The 22,563-nt window shown below is 47.5% G+C and overlaps 2 protein-coding genes across 2 annotated transcripts; both read left to right on the plus strand.

Moving 5' to 3' along the window:
• Window positions 1-4,464: 4,464 nt before the first annotated feature.
• Window positions 4,465-9,275, plus strand: LOC125624481 (natriuretic peptides A-like). Its single transcript, XM_048825202.2, has 3 exons — window positions 4,465-4,697; window positions 6,520-6,805; window positions 9,053-9,275. The coding sequence occupies exons 1-3, from the start codon at window positions 4,578-4,580 to the stop codon at window positions 9,067-9,069; spliced, it is 423 nt and encodes a 140-aa protein (XP_048681159.1). The 5' UTR covers window positions 4,465-4,577; the 3' UTR covers window positions 9,070-9,275.
• Window positions 9,276-18,975: 9,700 nt separating this feature from the next.
• Window positions 18,976-21,975, plus strand: LOC125624356 (natriuretic peptides A-like). The gene is made up of 3 exons (XM_048824958.2): window positions 18,976-19,174; window positions 19,322-19,651; window positions 21,620-21,975. Exons 1-3 carry the CDS (start codon window positions 19,049-19,051, stop codon window positions 21,623-21,625), a joined length of 462 nt encoding a protein of 153 aa, XP_048680915.1. The 5' UTR covers window positions 18,976-19,048; the 3' UTR covers window positions 21,626-21,975.
• The last annotated feature ends 588 nt before the right edge of the window (window positions 21,976-22,563 follow it).

Here is a 22,563-nt window from a genome sequence, read left to right on the forward strand (position 1 = left end):
GGCTCTGCCGGCTGTGCGCTCCGCTGGGGGATTCAGCCCCGGTGCCGGGAGAGGGGCGTGTTCACCCCGGCGGAGCCTCTTCTCTCCCGCAGCAGCCTGGGTTGGAGGGACCCCGCCTCCGGCTGGGCCAGGGAGCCTCCTAGCAGGGTCAGGGCCGGGCTGAGCCCCCGGCTCCGGGAGTGGAGGGGCTCAGAGCTTGGCCGCGGGCGGCTGACACATCGCAGGGTTGGGGGGGGGGGCACGCACCGGGCGCCCCCAGGGAGCGAGCGGGTCCCTGCAGGGGATGAAGAGAGATTCCCGCCCCCCCCCGGCCCCCCCGAGTTACTCTGTCCCTCGGGGCCCGGAGCACAGAGGCTGCAGGACGGGGGAAGATGGAAAGGATGCAGCTTGTTCCTTGGAAGAGACTGGGGGGCGGGAGGGGTGCACTGACCTCACCCTCCAGTGACCACCCGCCGGGACCCGGCCCCTGGCGAATGGGTGTCACGGGCCGGATGGGGGAGCAGGAATCGGCCCCGAGAGATGCCTGGGCGCGGGGGGCACGAGCCCCGCAGCCCCAGCCCCCAGGGGCGGCGTCCCAGCGATGAAGAACAAGGATTTCTCCTTCGTGGGGAGGGGGCTCCTGCTAACCCCCTGCTGCGTGTGGCCTGCCTGCCTGGCTGGGGGGGGGGGGGGCCGAGCGCCCGCTGCCCTGAGCTACCCGCCGTCCTGGCAAACCCCGCCCCCCCCAGGGGGTTCACAACCTACGCCCTTAGATCCCGCTGCTGGGGCGAGCCTCGGAGCCAGCCCGTCTCCCGGGGTGCAAACGGCACCCCCCGGCCAGCGGTGCGTGTGCAGCCGGGACAACCAGGGAACCCTAACTACACAGGGACAAACCCTGAGGTTGGCAGCCTGAGTGAGGTCGTCAGGATCTGTCCCGCAAGGAATAACATTCAAGCCTCACAGCATTAATAAGGACGGGCCAAGTTCTGCCCCCTCTTATAACCCTTTAGCCTCAGTGGGGCCACCAGAGGGTGAGGGAAGGCAGAACATGGCCCTGTACATCCTACAGCTGCAGCCAGGAATTCTCATACACACTCATTCACACGCAGGCACCCCCGCCCTCTATTACAGACACAAAACCAACTACCTTAAAAGAACACGAATCAAGCTGCCAAGTCCAGCCCTAGTCAGAAGGGTTTCTTTTGCTGCCCAAGTTGGACCTTGGGTCCTGAAGGAGGGAGGAGATCGCAGGAAGGGTGTGTGTGGGTCATGGATAAGGTAGTTGAATGCTGCCCTCAAGAACAGGCTTCTGTCCCTGCCTCTGATTTCCTATGCCATGTTGGGAAAGGAATTTAAAGGGGGAAAAAATTACACTTTTCACAGGTAGTCACTAATTGTGTGCTTTTCATTTTCGGGGTGCCCATTTTGTGACCCTGGGCTCAGTTGCACAGCTGCTCCTGAAGTCAGTGGGAGCTTGGAATGGTGTATTAATAGGGCCCTTTGTTTTCAGTTTTTATTTTAGCTAATTTTTCCTGGGAATGTCAGTGTTTACTATCACAACAACAAAAACAGGTGAAAAATCAGTGCAAAAACCTCAATTTTTCTGGGTTTATTTTGGTGGATGGAAAGATGGGGAGGGAAAGTATTCAGTAAAGTAATACTTTGAATTCCATTAATCAATGTGGTTTGCTACATTACTAAAACAGAACTCAAAACACAAGGCCACCTCTGAGTTTAAGAAAATAATCTCTCTAATCCCCAAATAAAACCTTTCCTTTTAATAAAGTTTACTGTTGTAGATTTAGAACAATTAGCCTGTAAATATTTACATTTAATAACTGGGCCACACCATTTGCTGCTCATAAATTCCATCCTTTTCTTCTGTTTGTTTTTTTAAAACTTTCTAATACTTCCTTATGTTCTGAAATGTATTCTGTTTTCTTCCCATTTCACTGTCAAATCTTTAAACAGTTATCTGCTAGCAGCTTGAAATGTGTACGTGGTGACCGTGAGATTCATCAGAACAATCAGATGCACACGCACTTCAGAGCTTGCGTGTGTGCCTGGTTGTTTATTGTGTGTATCTTCTAGAGGCTAATACATAGCCTTACTTCAACAGGCAGCTTTGCATATACACACAGACTAACGTATTATTGTAATACATAGAAAAATACAATACATTGCATGAGATCTAATGAAACAAGTTATTTTTATACATTTGAATGATACAAAAGTAGGGTGAAAATCGGGAAAAACTGAATAATGCTTTTCGTAAAACCGGGACATTTTTTGGTAAAAAAATGGTTTAAACTGAAAACAAAGGGGCTTATGCATTAAATAAGAGAATCAGGTCTGAGGCATCTCAAATTGGGCACCCAAAATTAGTGGATACTTTGGACCTTAATCTCTGTCTCAGCTCCCCCACCTGTAAACCAGGAATAATACCCCTTCAACTCACAAGGGTGCTGTGAAAATAAATGCATTAGCATTTGTGACGCACTCAGATACCATAGTGATGAGTGTCACAGAAAAGCCCACGAGGGCATTAATAATTCTTCAGAACAGGGTTTGATCTGTGTGGAGCAAATAAGACCCAGGGCCACACACTGAAGAATGAGGAGGAAAACTATTGAATAGCTGCTCATTAAGTGAGCACCCGCCATCCTGTGCACAGAATGAAGGAGAGGTTTTGGGGGGCGGGGGGAGAAATAGTCTTTAATTACACTCTCACCTACTATCATAAAGCACAGCACAAGGGGGCTGATTTAAAGATGCACAGTCACCCTTAATTCTGGCATTTCCTAACTTTTGAGGGCTTGGCTTTGTAATTTTAATGAAGTTCATATATATATATATTTTATTACACACACATACAAATATATTTATGCATTGTTACATACACACACGTTGTGTGTGTATGTATACAACTACATTATACACACACTAACAAATAATAGTGATAATTATGTAAATATTTATAAATATATACATAATTTGTAGGGAGATTCTTTTCAATAATTGATTGTCTTTTTAATATGATGAAACAAATTCATTTTAGATTAGGCTGGGAAATCCAATTCCCTCAGAAATCCACTCCCCTGCTCCAGCTTTATCTGTTCCACAAGAACCCACTCAGTAAGATTAGAAGAGAATGTTGTGTGTCGGAGCTTAGCTCTCCCCTGCAAATCTGTAAATGGAGTAATTTTTATGGGCTCTTGTGTTTTATGCACAAGGCTGAAGGGTGAATTCATGATAAAGCAGTATTTTCCTAAGGCATCTAATTTGACAATCATACTTAAGTATTCTGGCTTTTAATGAAAATTGAAAACTTAAGATCTCTAAGAAAAATCATGCCACTAGTCTAAGAAAAAAAACAAACAAATGTTTTATACCATATATATGCTTGTGTGTGCACCCCACACATTTTCTTAGGGCCAGAGTCGGATGCCCTGACCCATGCTGAGCAGCACCTGTCACCATAGCAGTTACACGGAAATCAGTGTGACTACTTGTGGAATGGGGTGCTATTCTGCACAAGGGCATCAAAATCTGGCCCTCAGAGAAGACTATTCCTGAACCTGTGATTGCTTATCATGCTGTAGCCAAATTTATTTAGGGCCAAACCCTGCAATTCATGCTTAGACAAGATACCCGCTGACTTTAAAATGTGGCCCTTGATATATATTATACACACAGAGAGAGAGAGAGAGAGAGATTTTATAGCTATCTAGACTAGTGGCATGATTTTCAAAATGTGCCAAGTACCCACAATTGCCGCTGAAGTAAAGGGGACCTGGGGGTACTCAGCACCTCTGAAACATCCGCTTAAAGGTTCCATTTGTGTTGCAACGGAGGGGAGAAGGAGGAGGAAAGAGGGATTAGGGTCCCTTTGTGGTAGGGGCTGTGCAAACTAACAGACAATCCCAACAGTGAGATTCCCCTCTAAAGCTACTGAGAAGAGAAAAGCCCCAGGTCTGGGATTTTCAGCACAAGCCATGGTATGCAGCAGCTGCAGATATTCCATATATAGAAGGGGAGATTGTCCAGCACTTCAAATTTACTTTTAGGAGCTCTGTCTTCTTCAGATTCTACCTCCCCAACGCCTGGGCCTGGGATTTTTTCCTTTCCCTGTACAAGGTGATTTCCGTCCGGAAAACTCCTGATTAAGAGGCGTTCAGAGCAGTTTCAGGGCTGTTTCCCCCATTTCCATGAATCTGACCACGGGGGTCTCTCACAACAAAATTGCTAAGAATTTCCAACTGGACTATGTAATCTCAGCGCCTGGTATCAAGGGTGGGAGGGCAGAGTGACATGAAATCACTGACTTGTGACATACATTCCTCAGCAGCAGCAGCTGCCTCCTAATGACAGCTAATAAAGGGAATCTTCTCCTGACAGAGCTGCATGCCTGCCATGGGACTGGAATGTGCCCCCGATAAATCCACAGATAACCTAGGAAGCAAGGATCACACCCAAATGGTATAAAAGACCAGCCAGGGGAGGGAGAAAACAGGACAAGGAAAAGAGAGAAAGAGAGACCTGAAGGGACATCTCAGAAGAAGCTTGAACTTTCTCATCGTCCAAACCAATCCAGAGGGATGGACACTAAAGGTTCATTTTCCTGCGGGATCCTGTTGCTGCTGCTCATCCAGTTCCAGTCCAGCAGAACCAACCCCATCTACGGCCTCAGCCCTGCCAAAGAACTGGCCAGCATGGAGGTGAGGACTCTTTGCTTTGTGTTGTTAGACTTTCTCGAGCGCGGTGTGGTGCCAACACCATTCTCCAGTGCAGTACTGTAGCTAGCATAGACTCACAGGGGACAAGCCAGCTTAAGACAGTTTGCACAGTCAGCTCTAAACCATATGAAGACGGGGCTCTCACTTCAGAGAACCCAGAACCCTTGAGGGACTGATCCCTTCAGCTAGTGGGTTCATCTGATGATCCTTGGTGGTGGCAGGGAAGAAGAGGGTCCTGAGGCTATGGAACATCTGCCTCTTCAATACAGAAACCGTCTCTCCTTAAGGCTCTAATAGAACTTAGGGACACTCCTCTAGAAGGAATTATAAAGGGATCAGTGTAGCTTTATAAGAGGAGACAATAGGTTTTTTGAGATGAGGTCCCTCATACGATTTCTTTTGCTAAGGTACAGGTGCACCGAAGCAGAAGACAGTGTGTGCATTCACATTTGGGAAACATGAGGAAAGACCCAGGGCTTGCATGGGCAGGAGATGAGCAAGGGATTGGGGCAGATGGGTGGGAACTTTTAGAAGATCCATTACTTTTAAAAAATGAATGGTTTGATCACGGGGCTGGACTCCCTCAGAAAAGCCCCCAGAGCTGGGGAACTATTATGCACCTGTGGGATTTATAGTGTCCATTGCCATAGCAACCAACATTCAGGTTCCATCCTGCATGATGAAGGATCCCAGTGACTTCAATAGGATTATACATTTGCTTAAAGTCAAGCATGTGCTTAAGTGCTTTGCTGGATTGGGACCGGCATGAGCAGCCCTGCACCGGTCCAAGCCCTTAAAGAACAAGCTCCCTAAAAGTATTAGAATAACCCCCCAGAATAAAACAGGCAAAAGTTAAGCCAAACTGCTAAATTTTGCATGGAGCCTCGTAGCTAGGTTCTGGCTCCCACAAAGTGCCCAGAGGAGAGAATCCCACAGACAGCACCCTCCAGAAGGTAGCGGCTCCTGCAGGGGGTTGAACCCTAGGAAGGGACAGCAAGAGGCTCTGAGCTGTTCTGAGCTGCCCTGAAAGTGAAACCTGATTCCACGTTATTCAGGGCTTTAAAACTCATCTTGAGTGATGAGTGATCCTCAGAAGTGAGCAGGAAGCCAGTGCAAAGACTTGCGTGCAGGCTTTCTAGGTGCGTGCACCCCACGCTACCGTAGGGGGGAGCAACACTGTTCGACACCAAGGACAGCTTCTGGGGGAGATCAAGAGTTTCTCTCCGTAAAGCCCCTCGCAACAGCCTGGCAGGTGACAGCTGTGGGTGACCCCTTCTGAGGTCTGCAAAAGAATGGGAAAGCTGGCAGCTTTTTGGCCAGCTACAGAGGAGCACTGCAGGTCACTGCTGCTAGCTAAGAAGCTAAGAACCTGGAGCAGAGGTGGACCCAAAGGGACATAGAGGCAGTGAACCACCCCTTCCATCTTAGGGGATGTCTACACAGCACCGGGGAGGGTGCTTCTCAGCGGGGGTAGACAGATGTGCTTGCTCTACTGGAGCCAGGATGCTAAAAATAGCAGTGTGGCTGGGGTGGGGAAGGGGGCTCAGGCTAGCCACCCAAGCACAACCCTGCCCAACCCCCTGAGTATGTGCTCACACAGGGGCAGAGTGACAAGACTGCAGGGTCTGGGTTGGACAAAGAGGACAGAGGTGACCCTACAGCCCAGCCTTGCACACCGTCTCCCCAGGCCCTGTGGCAATGGGATGACTGCTAGTTTCAGAGGTTAGGCAAAGGTTGAGTGGGTAGGAAGGCAAGGGGGAAATCCACAGGGACAGGTGTTTCAGTCTGCGCCCTTCTCTCGCAGGCTCTATTGGAGAGGCTGGAGGACAAATTCTCACTGATGGAGGCCCTGGAGTCCAACCCTGATCTTCAGGAGCCCGAAGCTCAGCAAGAGACTCCACCAGAACTCTTCGATGACAGCAGTGACCAGCAGCCTGAGCCCAGGCCAGCCCCCAGCGCCCCTCTGTCCTATAGGGACCCCATTCTCAAGCAACTGAGGGGGCTAAAAGCTCCCAAGATGATGAGAGACTCAGGCTGCTTTGGGAGAAGAATTGACAGGATCGGCTCTCTGAGCGGAATGGGCTGCAATGGTGAGTCCCTCCTAACCCAACTCATTATAAATGGATTATTATTTATGTGGGTTACCGTAGCTCCTAGGAGGCCTAGTCATGGACCAGCCCCCCAATTGTGTTAGGCGCTGTACAAACTCAGAACAAAAAGATGATATCTGAATGGACCTTACAGCCTAGAGACAACCCAACGGACATCCCTGTCCTGTCAGACCACCCTGTCATCTGTTCTCATTCCCATTTCCCCCCCTTTCTGCTCATTACACATCTCACTCCTTTTGCCTGAGCCGCTCTTCCTGTCCTTTCCCAGCTCTTGTCTTTGGACCTTTTACCATCTACCCCTAGGTCTAGAACAGCCCCCTTGAACCAGGCTCCCTTTTCCAAATCCAGCCTTGAAACCCACCTCACCCTCCTCCTGAACTGGCAGCCTGTGTCCTGCCCAAAGTTTATCTCACCTTATCGAGACTCTATGTAGTGAGGACCTTCTTGTCTATGGCTCTGATCGTGCCGTTGGATCTGTTCAGCTGAGAGCCGCATGGGCACAAGGGACCATATGCAGTATCGTAGCCTATTTTTGCACATCATCATGCAAATTAGTGCCACTAAGTACACTTATTTAAATAGTGATATTAATAGCATAGGGACATGGCAAGGTGCTTGGATACCACGGTGATAGGCACAGCATAAAAACCTGGAGAGAGAGATGCTTCTGCTACCAAAGACATCTTGCTTTTAAAGAAATGATGCACATTAGCGTAGGCCTGAATTAGGCTTTTGCTTTTAAAAAATAAAAATTAAAAAAAAGGAAAACATTTACAATAAAAGTATTCTAGTGACATTTGTTTAGAAGAATCTCAGTATAAGTGTTTGGTTTGGATTTAACGGTGATTGCAAACGAGTCATTGCAGCTTTAAGCCAGGGCACGAGAACCTGAGAAAATTAGACAAACTAGTCTGTTTTCATTGACTGATCTGAGCAAAGTACGAAGTGTAAACCCAACCACAGAAATGGGGAGAAGTAATTTAGTAATTTTGGTCACACTACAGACTTCTGCTGGCATGGCTGTGTCGCTCAGGGCGGGATGAGGTATGATTTGTGACCGACCGAGTTGTGCCAGAAAAGGCCACTGGTACAGATGCAGTTATCTCAGCGAAGCTGTGCTTTTATGGGCAGAGCTTGTTTTGCTCAGGACGGAGAGGAGGAACGGGTTGGAATAAATTATGCCGGCAAAAGCCCAGCACTTTACTGGTACAGGAAAATACCAGTATACTATACAGACGAAGCACTCCTGGGGCGGACATGGCCTAAGATTTTTACAGTTTTCAGAGCCAGATCCTCAGCTGGTGTAAACTGGCTTCATTAACTCAACAGAGCCACGCTGATTAACAGCAGCTGAGGAGCTAGCCCTATTTTTAATAATCTACAGTGGTTATAAGTAACAAAATAAGTAAGTTTGTTTTATGATAATTAGGCTTAGCAGAATTTGATATTCTCAGTTGGAATTCTAAAAAAAATATAGATGTTTATTTTTAAGCATTTTTATTCTTTAAATTTTAAGTGGCAGGAAATTAACAGGGGGAGGGGACAGACAATTTATGACAGCAGACACAGAGATTCAAAAGTTAAAGTTTTGTAACCGTCAGGAACACAAGCTGTCAACATCACATGTCAAAACATATCAAATATCCTTAAATCAAACTCCAGTAAGTTCTCAAGCAGCATCTTACTTTGCTTAGCTGTAAATTTCAATGATTAATCCATGGCAGTATTTTTTGTTTGTTTGTTTGTGTCAGTGAAACTGACATCTACCGACATTTACCGATAAAAATCTAATCCTTCCAAGCCTAGTTATAATTTTTAAACTGACATTGTCCTTTAAAAGCAGCCCTGGTAATGATTTCTGACACCATCACAGAGAAGCATCTTTCTTTAAACCCTCCTTTCCCCAGACAATTTATATTAACCCAGGATTTAACAATACTGCTCAGCTCTGATTTCGTGATTTTCATCCATGGATCTTAATGTGCTTTACAATAAAGTCTCATTCCATTCCCATGGGAAAACTGAGGTACAGCAAGGCAAAGTGGTTTGCCAAAGGTCACCCAACAAAACCACCTTCTGTGTTTTAATAAAAGGACGCAGCTTGGGGATTTGATTTTCAAAGCACAGACCTAGGATGGGAATGGCAAACACTGCAAGACAGAGCAAAGTGTGTTCAAGGTCTCTCCATTTTCCTGCCATAACTCTTATTTTGTGACTTGCTTGCAGGTTTCAGGAAGAATTAAGGTGACTCTCCAGTGCCCTGAAGAACGCCGTGTTACAGTGCCGCTGTCTCCCAGGACGCTTTCCATATGCTTTCTAAACTCTTGTGGAGAAGTTATTCCTATTTATTTTTATTTATTTATTTATTTATTTGATGTTTTATAAGAACATTTCTTACTTTAGCACCAAAAAAAAATCATGTTCAAATAAAACTAACACATTAGTCTTTTATGTTGAATTTTTTTTCCTGTCTGTTGCATTAAAAAAAATCCATGTATTTCCTGAATTCAAACGCTTACATTTTATTAGGTGCACTGCCACCGGTGAGGCAGGATCTCACAGTCTAGAGACTCAAAAGCAATACGCTTGGGAGAGGGATAGCTCAGTGGTTTGAGCATTGGCCTGCTAAACCCAGGGTTGTGAGTTCAATCCTTGAGGGGGCCATTTAGGGATCTAGAGCAAAAATTAGGGATTGGTCCTGCTTCAAGCAGGGGGTTGGACTAGATGACCTCCTGAGGTCCCTTCCAACCTTAACCTTCTATGAATCTACGAGACAGGACAGAGATTTTCTATCACTAGGAGTCAGTTTGTAAAATACTTAGGGGCGGTGGAGGATGGATAATTGCTTGTGTTTAACTGCGCGGACCAAATTAAGGCTCTAAGCACCAAGGGAGAAAGCCATTATCAGCTGCTTTTAGATTCACAGTCCAAGTGTGGCATTTGCAGCATTAACACATTCGGTTTGAGGCAGGACTTTTGGGACTTTACACCAGAGTTTCCAGGGTCTGGGGGCAAGGTTTCTGAACTCGGCAGGTTCGATTACCATGATTCTGCAGCTGTTTCTGTTTAACGTTGGCCAGCTTCAGTGGACACCCCCTCGCCCATAATCACTGCCATATGCATACTGTGGGCTTGATCCTGATTTCATTTAGGCTCATGTAGTTGCTGACCTCAATGGATTTAACTCCTGATTTACACCCATGATCTGAATCAGGCCCAGCCCAAGATTTAAAAAAAAAAAAAAAAGCTATCTAAGATTAGGCCCCTAAGTCCATGGTTAGGCACCTAAATCAAGCTCATAGGCTAAATAAGTAGCCTTATTTCCAAAAGTGCCTAATGGGTTCCACGCACTTTTGGAAATAAGGCTACTTATTTGGGTGCCAAACTTTAGGCACCAATTTCTGAAAATCTTGGCCCCGGCATCTTTTCCTCACAACACACCCCAAAGACAGTTCTGGCTAATGGAACAGCAAGACATTGGTCTCTGCACTGCTGCTGAAATGTATTTGGCCCAGCAGGTCTAACCATGATCTCCAACACACCAGTGGAAAACAGGAGTAACCCCACTGAAGGTGATAGAGTTATGCTGGAGAAAGTCAAGCTACCTGGGAATTATACTTGTTCACACTGAGATTAAAGGTGGCCCAAAGGGTGCAACCATAAATGAAAGGATGTGGATGGGTTTGCTTTGTCTCACACCCTCCTGCTAGCTGCTTTTCCTGCTACACTTCACCATCCCCCTTCTTCTCAGCCTGCGCGTTTCACACGTCTTCAGCATGGCAAATCCGTATGAGTTATGCTACCCAGCCAGCTACACCGGGGTTCTGACCAACTGTCCCCGATGTTCAACGGACACCCTTTATATTACTGCTTACATTGGCACAGAGATTGCCACTCGACTTGCACCCACTTACCCCCGGCTGCATTTGGACTAGTGACTCGTACCAGGGGGCAAGATCAGTAACATGCTGCCCAATGATACATTGCCCCAGTTCAACAACAACCCTAGAGCGATGTGATTTTTGTGTTAGGAAGAGCTGCTTCTTCCCACCGACAATCCACGCTGGTAACATCACCCCCAACACAAGGCCACGAACAGAAAAGACCCAGGAACACAAGGTAACAGTATCAAAGCAGGGGTCTTTGTCCATACCATGGTCCGGGACTAGTCGGGGCTGTTACTTCGCGGTCGCTCTGAACTGAAGAGCTGTGGGCTCGGGAATTCATTTCCTTTCTATTGAACAGAGGAGGTTTCACAATTTACTTCCTTAGGGTGCGTCTACCCAGCAGCGACACAGTGTCTGTCCACCCACTAAAACTAGCTGTGCAGGCAGCAGCTTGGGTTCGCCACTCCTGCACGTACTTGAGGGGTGGGCAAGCCACCACCCATGCTGCAGCCACACTGCCATTTTCAGCACGCTAACCTGAGCTGAGGAAGAGCCTCTGTCTACCTGCACTGGGAAGCATGCTCCTGGCTGCTGGGTAGACGTACTCTTATCTGACGAGTTTACACAGAGGAAGCAATGCCAGCTATCCAGTGCCCATGGTAACCAGATCTCTCTCACCTGTTTCTTAGCCCCGATGAGGGTCCTCTCAGGAAGCGAGCACAACTGTAGTCTATGGTTCTAGCCCATGCTCTTCCCACCAATGATGTGAGGCCTTTTCCAACTCTGCCTACCCTTGTGCCACCACTCCAGTGGTCCTACGGGTGGGGCACTGACAACCCCGCTGCAATAAATACTCAAAGGGGTAACAGAGGATGGGATGACCTGGGGTGTTCATAATGGGCTGTGGAGTTCTGTTTCCACATCTAGGCCCGTAGTTCAAATCCCACACAGGGCAGAAGCAACAGAAGCTGTAAGCACATGACCTGTCCAATGGCTTGCCTGAAGTGAGCTGTTGGTCTCACTTCATTTCCTAACTGCGCAATGCAGCACAATTACCGGCTGGCTGCAAAACGCAAGAGCCTCTCCTTACTGAACTAGGCTCCTGGCTCTGCTACAGCAGCTTAGCTATGGCCCTACCGCTGGAGCACAAATGCATCCTACGGTGACAGAAGGCATTTCTCCATTGCTGCAGGTAATCCACCTCTCTGAGCAGCTGTACCCTGGTCAACAAGCCTCGCCAGGTCTACAGCAGGGCATAGCTTACAGCTGCCTGGCAGGGGTGTGAACTTGTCTCACCTCTGAGTGCCATAGCTAGGGGAACCTAACTTTTAAGTGTAAACCAGGCCTTTTACATTGGGACATTTACTTGGGTTTTGCTAGAATAATAGTATCCAGTAACTGCCCGGATGAGAGGGGTTGGGAGATATGGGACGGAGAACTCGGGTCACCGCCAATACACATGCAGGCGTAAGGAGAAGGGGTATCCTGTTCTACCCTCCCTTACCAGCCAGCAATTTTTTCCTTTTAAGCTGGTGTGACCCCAGCTAACCCAGACAGAGAATACACTGGGGAAAGAGAGATATTTACACCAATACATATTGAGATGCTTTGAGTACCAAAGGCATTAATGCTGGGAAGAGTAAATATGAGACCAGCTACGTGAGCTGCCCCCCGACTAATTGTCAAGAAAGTACCTTGTTGTGTTGGTAAAGCTGATTACGTGACTGATTGTGCCATGGGATGATCAGAGACAGCTGGAGCAATGTTGCTTCATTGCCTCACTATTATTGTGGTAGCAGAAACACCCTGTAATGGAGTTACACACAGAGGCTGGAGCTTTTATACTTGGAAAGGAGTATGTGAACTCTGACCCTTGGCCACTGGCATTCTGGGAAATGAAGTTTAAGAGCTAGATGGACATTTTGTTCTGGGCACGTCAGTTAAAGAAGATTCTTATAAGAATTAGATTGTTCATGCAAACAGAATGATGAGTCACCTGGTCCCAGACCCTCAAAGGTATTTGAGTGCCTAATGCCCATAGCTCTGCTCAGTTTGTATCACAGATGAGTATTTGGTTTTCAATGAAAGCTTTTAATGCTTTTCTGCTGGGATCAAATTGGACTGGCTCACAGTGGCAGAACAGCCAGGTTTCTTTGGTGGGGTGAAGGGACGGTATTGCCATCTTGTGATCCAGCATCTGTGGTTTCATTTTAAAACCCTAGCTTGGGAACTGAGTGTAGCTGAAGCCATGATGTCTGCCTGAGTCTGCTCACAGCCAGTGCAATAGCTCTGAACTGCCCCCTATTCAGAGAATCATAGAATATCAGGGTTGGAAGGGACCTCAGGAGGTCATCTAGTCCCACCCCCTGCTCAAAGCATTGATCTGAATGGAGCATTAACTTTGCATCCTGGCAATGAGGAGGATAATTCAAATGTCACTGGAACAACTTTGTTGCTGCTGAAAGCACTCCCGGCAGAAGGACAGCTGTGTTATGCACAATCTACTGTGAGTGGTGTCACCAGTGGGTGGAGTTTGGTTTGGGGGCACGCAGAGCTTGGGGGAGACCCCCCACCCCTGAACTATTCTATCCTATGAAATGGTTTTATACTCCCAGTCCCTGCTTCCTTACTGAGACAGCCTGGCCTCCCACCTCTCTCGTTAGCAATCTCAGTGGAGATGACAAGCATAGATGGATGACCATTTTCATCCCTAGAGGTGGTTCCTCCTGGAGGGTCAGCATGGAGTACGCTGGCCCTGCTGCACCAGCCCGGGGACTTCATTTTCTGGTGCAATCATGAGGCACCTTTCATGACTATCACATATAAAGGGGTCTAGCTCCATTGTCTTCAACGGGCACAAAAGCAATACACCACACGAGGCCTACCTGATGTTTCTCTCAGAGGAGGGCATTTCATAAACAGCCCTATCCTACCCATCCACTTACCCGACAGTAGCGAGACAGGCGGGAGCTGCCAGAAACCAGCCCCATGCCTCAGAGTGACCCCATGTGAGGTGCTCCAGGGGAAGGGAAGGTAATAACAACCCCAGCGCTAGCAATCAATCCCGTCCTTGCTGGATCTGCATGTCACCCAGTCAAGCAAAACCTCTGGAGACACATCGAGGCTTTGAAAATTATTCCTCCCCATTCAGCCCCCCCCCAGAGGCAAAATACTAATAAAGTCAGTGGAATGTGCTAAATATGGAAGGAAGAGTCTGAGCTGCCTGACCTAAAGCCAGGTGGCTCCAGTAACAACAGCAAGCCAGTTCCTGGTGGAACAAGACTGTTTGCTGGGTTAATAGACCCTGCAGTCTGGGAGAACCAGACTGCAAGAGGAGGCTGTCTAGGAAAAGCATCTTGCTGGGGCTGGGTTTTTATTGCTACACATATAAACACACCAAACTGCAAAACTCCCCCAGGGACATGTCAGAGCCAGTTCTGAGAGGAGATAGTCTGGGAAATACAAATCAGGAAAACCTTTAGCATTGATGGATTCTACACGACAAAGAAATTATCCCCTAAAGTGCTTGGCAACCGCCAAACTGCTCGACGGAGTCCATTGGAGTGTCACCGACACAGTGACCAGACCCAGACAGGTCACGGTCTGCTCTGGAGAAGATCAGCCCCAGAGAGGCAGTGCTGTGTAGTGGTTAGGGCTCTCAAACCCATTCCCACTCGTGTTTTGGGTAAGTCACTTCCCTGCTCTGTGCATCAGTTTCCTCACCTAACGGTAGGTACGCTAATACTTTCCTACCTGAAAGGAGGGTTTGTGAGGCAGAATTAACCAAGTTCAGAGAGTTGGGTGAAAGGTACTATAGAGAGTAGACCAGTGTTACTGGGTTTGCAGCATATTTGAAAATATAGATAGTCCCTCGTTACTCTGGAGGGTTTTTTTGTTTTGTTTTTTTCAGCTCTCTTCACTGCACTTTTCCAGCCCTTTAATCCACTTTACTGATACCCATAAACAAAATCCCAGCCACTTATGCAGCTGCAATTCACTGTGACTCTAATTCCTTCCCACCAAGATCTCTGCTCTGTCCTGAGTTGCACTTTGTGCTCATCACCACAAATTTAAACTGTATGGCAAGATCTTAAATTGCCTCCTGACTCTCTGCTTTTCTTTGTCTAAAAGATCCTTTATGTAGGTTAGGGACAACAAGGTCTAGTTTTAAAATCCTTATAGGAAACTTCAAAGTTCCAGGGCCCTGGATCTAGCCTAGCTGAAACGTACTACCTCCCTGATGGTTGTTCTGAGCCTACATATAATAATAATCATCAGACCGAGCTCTTACATGACTTCAAACAAAGTCCCCATCATGCAAGGGATTGAGGAAGATGATCTGCAGAAGAGCTCTGTGTAAGCGTGAAAGCTTGTCTCTCTCACCAACAGAAGTTGTTCCAATGAAAGATATTACCTCTCCCACCTTGTCTTGCTAATACTTAGGGTCACCATTTTTAATCCTGGCTGCCTGAAGCCTGGTTCCTAAAACTATATTTGGGCACTTAAATATTAATGGCCTAATTTCCAAAGGCACTGAGCTTCCAGCAGCCTCTACTGACCTCAGGGAGATTACGAAGAGCTCAAGCACCTCTGATAATCAGGCCAGTTCTAGTCTATGGGATTTAGGAGCTTGGCTTTAGGCACCCAGCATTGAAAATTGTAACCTGTCTCTCTGCTGGCATTAGCTAGCAGAACTCTTCCTTCAGCATCACGAGCACAGCACATCTCTTGCCCAGATTCTAGGACCAGCGCCAGCCTCTCTGCAGGACAGCTACGCACCACGCTGATGGGTACCTAGCTAGCTAGAGAATGCAGTCACACATGTAACAAGGCCCCCTTCATTAGGCAATTCCCCATCTTGAGGCCCCACAAGAGTACCCCCATGGTTTCCAATGCAATCTTGTTAGAGACCAACCTTTGTTATTAATTTATATTGAGAGTGACGTAGATCCCAGAGGTCCAGGCAGGAGCAGGGCCCCATAGTTCTAGGTGCTGTACATACACATATGAAGGCCCAGTCCTTGCTCCAAAGAGCTTACACTCTGAGAAGGTGATTGAGACACAAAAAGTAAAAAAGAGACACACACACAAAGAGCTTCAAACAGACATGATTTTACAGCCCAATGCCTCTATTTACATTGTGTGTCTCACGGGGAGACCTACACTGCCTCTCAATCTAGCACTGCTAGGTGGCTGATTTCTTACAGGCATCATGGCAGAGGTGTGTAATGATGGGAGACTGGAAACAGTACAGGGCAGGGTCCTTATGGATCCATTCAGGGGGGATGTTCCACGCACAAGGGCTCTTGGATAAACTTCCACTGTGGTTTAGCACGGGACTTGCATTGCCTCTACTTAAGAAGTACGGTGCACATATGCATAGAAAAACCCATTGCCCCCAGCTGCCCTTTCCATGGCACATGGTCTTTTGGTTGGGAGCTGGAGTCCTTGCTCTGGGCTAGGAGGGAAATATAAGCCCTTGTGCAGCATACATTAAAGTCTTTGCTGCTTAGACTCACTCCACGGGCAGAATGTGGGCCCCACCATAAGCACCGAGTCCTATTCGCCACCCCCCACGGGCTTATTAGTTAACTAGCAGAGGTGCGGGTGCGTGGCGGAAGCTGCTGGCGCCTGGAGATTCAGGAGACCGCTCACCTGGCACCTTTCAGAGACAGTTAGGGGAAGGGACGGAGTGAATGAAGGGCTGAAATCGCTGGAGAGATTCTGTTGGGCACAGCATGGGTATTGGAGCAGAGCAAAGTCCCCCCCCACACACCACTTCTCCCACACTCTAAAGAGACCTCCTCAAGGGGAAGACTGAGGTGGCACGATTGGCTGGGGATTAAAACTACCGCTAAAGACCAGGAGTGGGTAGTCAGGCAACTGAGCCAGAACCCCTCCTCCTCTGCCAAGGGTTCAGGTGGAGAGCCCTGTAAGGCGATGCGGAGGGGAGAGAGGGATTCGGCAAAGCTTGGAATGGCAAACACCCTGCAGACTGTCTAGCCCCAGGCTGCCCTTGGGGCAAACAGCTACCCCAGCAAATCAAGGGCTGATGTCAAAAACAGCCACCCTGGATTCGATTCCAAGTAACAATTCAGCCCAGATGTTGGATCATATTAAAGAAGTTCAGTATTAAAATCACAAATGAGTTTGATTCGCCCTAGTTTAAATTCCAGGGTATTACTAATTAAGAGGTCTCTTGGTTTTTGGTACTGTTTCTCTCCCTCTATGTGTGAAACTTGCAAGCTGCTAATTGCGTTAGTACATTCTAAGACCGAGTCTGTTCTCAAAGCAATTCACACAGAGAGAGACTCAAAGCAATACTCTGTAACAACAGAAACAGCACCCAGAGACTCCCCACCCTTTTGTTGTATTAACAATTGTGATTAAAATAGAGATAGAGGATGTATGTGGATGGATGCTTGGTGTGGATAATAACTGAATGATCAGGGAGGTGCCAGCCTAAGAATCCAGTGTCCATCGGCTGAAGAAGGCGTCAAGTGGAAATAACCAGAGGACCCCCCCACCCCCCGGAGGGCAGACTGGAATCCACCCAACAGCCTCAAGAATGGGAGAACCAAAGAACAAGATAAAATCTAGCAGCACGAAGCCATCAGGAATGTGCCATCCGCTGATTGATTCAGCAACAGCATGATGAAGCAATTCCCATAGACTGGCATAGGAAGAAATTCCTATAAAAGTGGACTCTAGAAAGTGAGAACTTTGGGGTCTGATTCCGTAAACCAACTTCCAGGAGCATCAGATGAGCATCTGACAAGGCCCTGCTCTCTCCTCGTGTCCAGGCCACCTGGCCAGTGGCTTGGCATGAGCAACTCTAAGGCTGGTAACTATGATAACAACCTTGCAGAACCTGTGTGTGTGTGTGTTTGTAGGAATGAATGTGTGAATAAATATGAGATTGAATGGAATGTTAGAGCTATAACTAACTGCTTACTATGATTCTTTCTGTATTCACAATAAATGTGGTATTTTGCCTTTTCCTCTTTAATAAGATCCTGCTGGTTTTTATTTTATTGGTATAACACAGACACGGAAGCAGGTTAATATCTCCGAAAATATCTCCCCTTCCTCACCCGAGACTCTTCGCACGCATTATAAACAGCAGCTAAAGCTCACAACACCCCAGGAGGGAAAGAAGTGTTATCACCACCATTACCAAAAGGGGGAGATTGAGGCAGAGAGATCCCATTACTTGACTAAGGTCCCCTTGGGAGCCAGAGGCAGCTGGCCGGAGAGCCCAGTCCTACAGAATCCCCCGTGCCTTATCCTAATGACACCTGACTCTTCCTTAAATGCGACAGTAACATCGCCAGAATCACTTGCTAATGTATTCTAGTGGTAAACGTGAAAGGACATTCAAAATCCAACAGTGTCTTGTCCTTCCATTTACAGAGTCCAGTTACAAGACACGGGTCTGAAATACAAAATTGCCCTGGCACCCTACACACCTCTCCCACCCGGGCTGCAGTCTTTGCTCAAAAAAGTAGGCTGGATCTTTTCGAAAAAAAAGTGTCTGAAGAATTTTTTCTCCTCCCGCACACTTGACTACCCCTCTCCGGCTCCCTTCCTGGCACCATTCTTCAATGAAATCCCAGGCCTCCGGAAGTAGGAGCTGGAAGCACTGTTATCACACTGACAGGAGTGTTAAACGGTTTTGGGTCTGCAAGGAATGGGACAGATTCTCAGCTGGTGCAGGAATTAATGGAGCTCAGTCAAGCTATATAGATCTGGCCCCAAAGATTTACACCAGCTGAGGATCTGGCCCCACGTGTCTAGGTCATTGGCTTTAATGGTAGCTCTGGAGCCAATTCTCCTCCATCCTTTCTCAGTGCCTCCCTCATATATCGGGACATCACCACGATGCCCATGCGAGGCTTGCTGGCCAGTTGTCCAACACTTGCCTCACTGTTTCCATCGTTAAGGAACAAGAATCCAGAGGCACTGCTGAGAGATAAAGGGGGATGTTTTTCGGTGCTTCTCTCACACCTTTGAAGTGTGAAACCTCTTGAGACAAATCAACAGGAATGCGGCCCTTGCAGCCACAGTCCTCGTGCTGTCATTCCCGCTGGAGATGATGAGCCTTCGCCACCCCAGAGACGGCCAGGAAGGGGATAGATAACTTTAAAAGGGAATCTTCTGCCAGCTCCAGTCTCAGATCCTTTATCGCGGGCAAGTGACAGAATGCGGCGGGCTTCATTCCTTGGGCGTTACTCCTTCTGACTCTGCGCGTATAAAAAGGGAGGGGTCAAGATCACAGCCCATAAGTGAGAGGGGGCAAACCCTCTGAAGGCAAGAGAAGAACTTGGACTACAGCATGGGCTCGTTGACTGCTGCTGCCCTCCGGTTCCTGCTGCTGCTGCTCACCATGAAGCCCCAAGGAAGAGCCAAAGCTCATCCCATGTACAGCTCGGCCTCCGCTGCTGAACTGGCTGACTTCAAGGTAAGGCAGCAGACATCACTGGCAGAACACAATGCAACCAAGGGCTGGGGGAGCAGGGAAGGTGTGCACTGCTTTGCCATTCACTCCATCCCCTAGGGTGATTCTAGGGTAATGCTATCTCCCCCGCTGCCTCTCTCTGCATTTCAGACCCTGCTGGACCGCCTGGAGGACAAGCTCCCATCAGAAGAAGCAGAGGCAGGTCTGTCCCAAGAAATGAATGAGCAGAATGAGGAAGCTCCAGGAGATGCCTCACGTCCCCTCGCTCCCTGGAACAGCGAATACATTAGACCCCAAAGAGAAGGCCTTGCCTATGGGCGCAACAGCTGGGAGCGGCCCAAGAAACCTCCATCCGCCCAGAGGAGCAAACTACGAGCATTGATGAACTCGCCACGCAGCATGAGAAGGTTCTCGGATTGCTTTGGCCAACGGATAGATAGAATAGGAGCCCAGAGCGGACTTGGATGCAACAACTACAGGGTAAGAGGGAGAGGGAATGTCTGACCTACTCAAGCACAGCTGGGGCACTGGATACAAACTAGAGTAAGGACGAAGCAATCTATGCTCTGGGCAGAGTTCCTGGGAAGTCACAGGTGGACTGACTGGTCTAGGTTAAAAGCTGGACGATGGATTTTGAGGGGTCTCCTACCCCAACTCTCTTGTTCTTGTGCTGCAGTGTCCAGGTGGATAATTTAGAAAAAACAGTGGGACTTAAAATGGGTTGGGAGCTCCAGCTCCAGTGCATTGGGTGACACTCTCTCTTAACATGTCTTTTCTGAACTTTTAGGAAATTTTCATTTTTAGAAACAATAATGAAGACTGCGTCCTTTTCTGGCTGAGTCCCGAAAAGTCAGTTCCCTAATTTAACATAAAGGGCTGCAGTGAGAACACATAACCCTGGTGGAATGGTGCACTCAGACACCAGCCATAAGACCCACCCTAGATAGAATCCTTTCAAGAGCGATGCATTTGATTCCAGAGCAATGGAATTTTCCACAGTGAAGACCATAAAAATCAGAGCCCATCTCTTAGGGGTCAGTGCAGCATTGTTCCCCTTCAACATCTAGCATTCTGCTCAGTCTAGTTTTTACAATCCAACCTGAGGGGGTTTCTACCTCTTCTTCCCACGGGAGATTGGTCTGCTATTTAAAAGGTATCATTGCCAGTCAGTTTCCCTCACTATTCAGACTCAAATGCGGCCTTTTCTTAATTTCAGAACATTGTTCACAGGGCATGTCCTCAATGCAAAATTTTACTGGGTTAGAAAGTAAAGGATCGAAGGATCAACCAGCATGAGGCTGACAACTTTGCAGTCAGCATAGACCAGGGCAAGTCCTGTACAGCATCATGTTCCTTAGTCCTGGTTACATCCCAGTCCCAGTGGGGAGTAACCTTAAATAGCCAGCATGGCACCAAATTCAACTATCCTCATCTAAACTGACTGCACAGTCATCACGGTAGCTAATTCGCCTCTTCAGGGTCCTGGTCTCACCTGATAACACTTTTTAATGATGAAAAAGCCCGTGGTTAGCCCCCTGTGAAACACACTGAACAATTCCAGTGCCTCATTGCTCTTTATGTGATGCAAGGATTTAAACATTTATGGCTTAACCGCCACATCTTACTCCTGTCTTAGCCAAGCGCCATCTGTTCAGCTCATGTAGCCATGCTCTGGCATTGTTCAGGATCACGTGCAGCAGACAGTCTGATGTGTTACCTTCCCACCACTTTAAGATCCCAGCTAGTCACAAACCATGGGAAGGCTCCTCTCAAAGCTTAAAAGGAAACAGCATCCATCCTCTCTTGTGATGAGTTCAGGACAGAGGGGCCCAAATATTTAACACCGCAGAAGCCCAGCTGGAGGATAGAGGAAAAGGGATCTGGAGGGGAAAAAAATAAGAAAAAAGGGATGCTGGTGGACTTCTCAAGGGGAAGGGGCTGCTGATGCACCAGTAGCTGGTTAAGTTGCTCCTGTCCTTATCCACCCTTTAAAACCATGCCTCGCATTTGTTCTGATTCACCTGATTTTAAGAACAAGGATTGTTGAGTGGTGGGACTCAGGAGATCGAGGATCAAATCCTGGCTCTGCCACAGATTTCCTGTGTGACCTTGGGCAAGTTTCTTCATTTCTTTGTAACCCAACTCCCCTTCTGTTAAAAGGGGATAATAATTCTCCCACTCTCCAGCTGCCTTGTCTGTCATCTCTTGTGTTCGTGTATAGTACCTAGCGCACCAAGATCCCGCTCTCCATACCTTTAGGAGCTATTGTGATGGCCACTGTTTTAAGCAACACACCGGTGACTGAACCAGGGACTCAGAGCTAAAAGCATAAGCTCTGTACCTGTAACAAGCTCACCAGCAGGTTATGCTCTGATAGTACAAACAACCCTCCTCCAAAGAATAAAGAAATTTACCACCCCTACATTTACTTGTCCTTTTCTCCTTCAGTTTTGAAGCTCTACCTGGAGATGGGGGCAATCCTGATCTTCTTCCTCAGAGTCCTGGACATCAAAGCTCTTCCAAAGTCAACTGCATCTTCTCAGCTCCTCGCTGGTAACTTATGTTGCAGCAGGGACAGTAGGCAAAACTCAGCTGCCATCTGTCTTCATCCGTTTGCAAACAATTTGCCCCCCCACCCTCCCAGCACCATGAGTCAAACAATGTACAGGCTTTCTCCCTAAAGTGTAAGGGAGAAGGGATAATTTTAGTCCATTGTCACTGAAAAGAATTCCAGCCTAGATTTCAGCACCTTGGACAGAAAGTGCAGGTCTGTTTCTTTCATCAAATAAATGAGTGCAATAAAAGGCTATGGTTAATTTTTCCATACCCTGCATGACCTGTCTGTGTGTGTAAAAATGTAGCTCATATGTAGTTAAGAGGACCACAGCAAAACCTCACTGGCCTGCACTAATGCACCTGGTAAATATAAGCAATTTAAGGGTATTGGGGGTCTCCTAACAAGTGCTCTGATTTAATGGGCCTATAAACCCCATTTAAGTCTGAGTACAGGCACTGGGCTGCTTTAAGTGTAACCGTATTATAGCTGCTGTATTAACTCAACTGTGCTTAGTATAAAACCAAAGACCAAGAGCTATCTATAACCAGCTTACTCCTTTCTTCTCCAAGCAAGACACTTGCTGTTTCAGTCCTATGACAAAATACACCTCCACATACATACAGTCCTGATGTTACATACATACATACATACACACACACACGAGTCCATACATACACCTCGGCACAGTCCCTAAGCTGACAAGGCTGTAGCCAAGTGTCTGGCATCTGTTTCACACCTGCTGAGGATGTTTTTAAACTGCAGATGCACTGAGCTGTCAAGTGATGTCCCATCGCACAGGGCTGCCTCGCTCCCTTTTAAGAGAAGTAGATCCTGT

This window comes from Caretta caretta, chromosome 18 (assembly GCF_965140235.1).
Source record: "Caretta caretta isolate rCarCar2 chromosome 18, rCarCar1.hap1, whole genome shotgun sequence".
Lineage (NCBI taxonomy): Eukaryota > Metazoa > Chordata > Testudines > Cheloniidae > Caretta > Caretta caretta.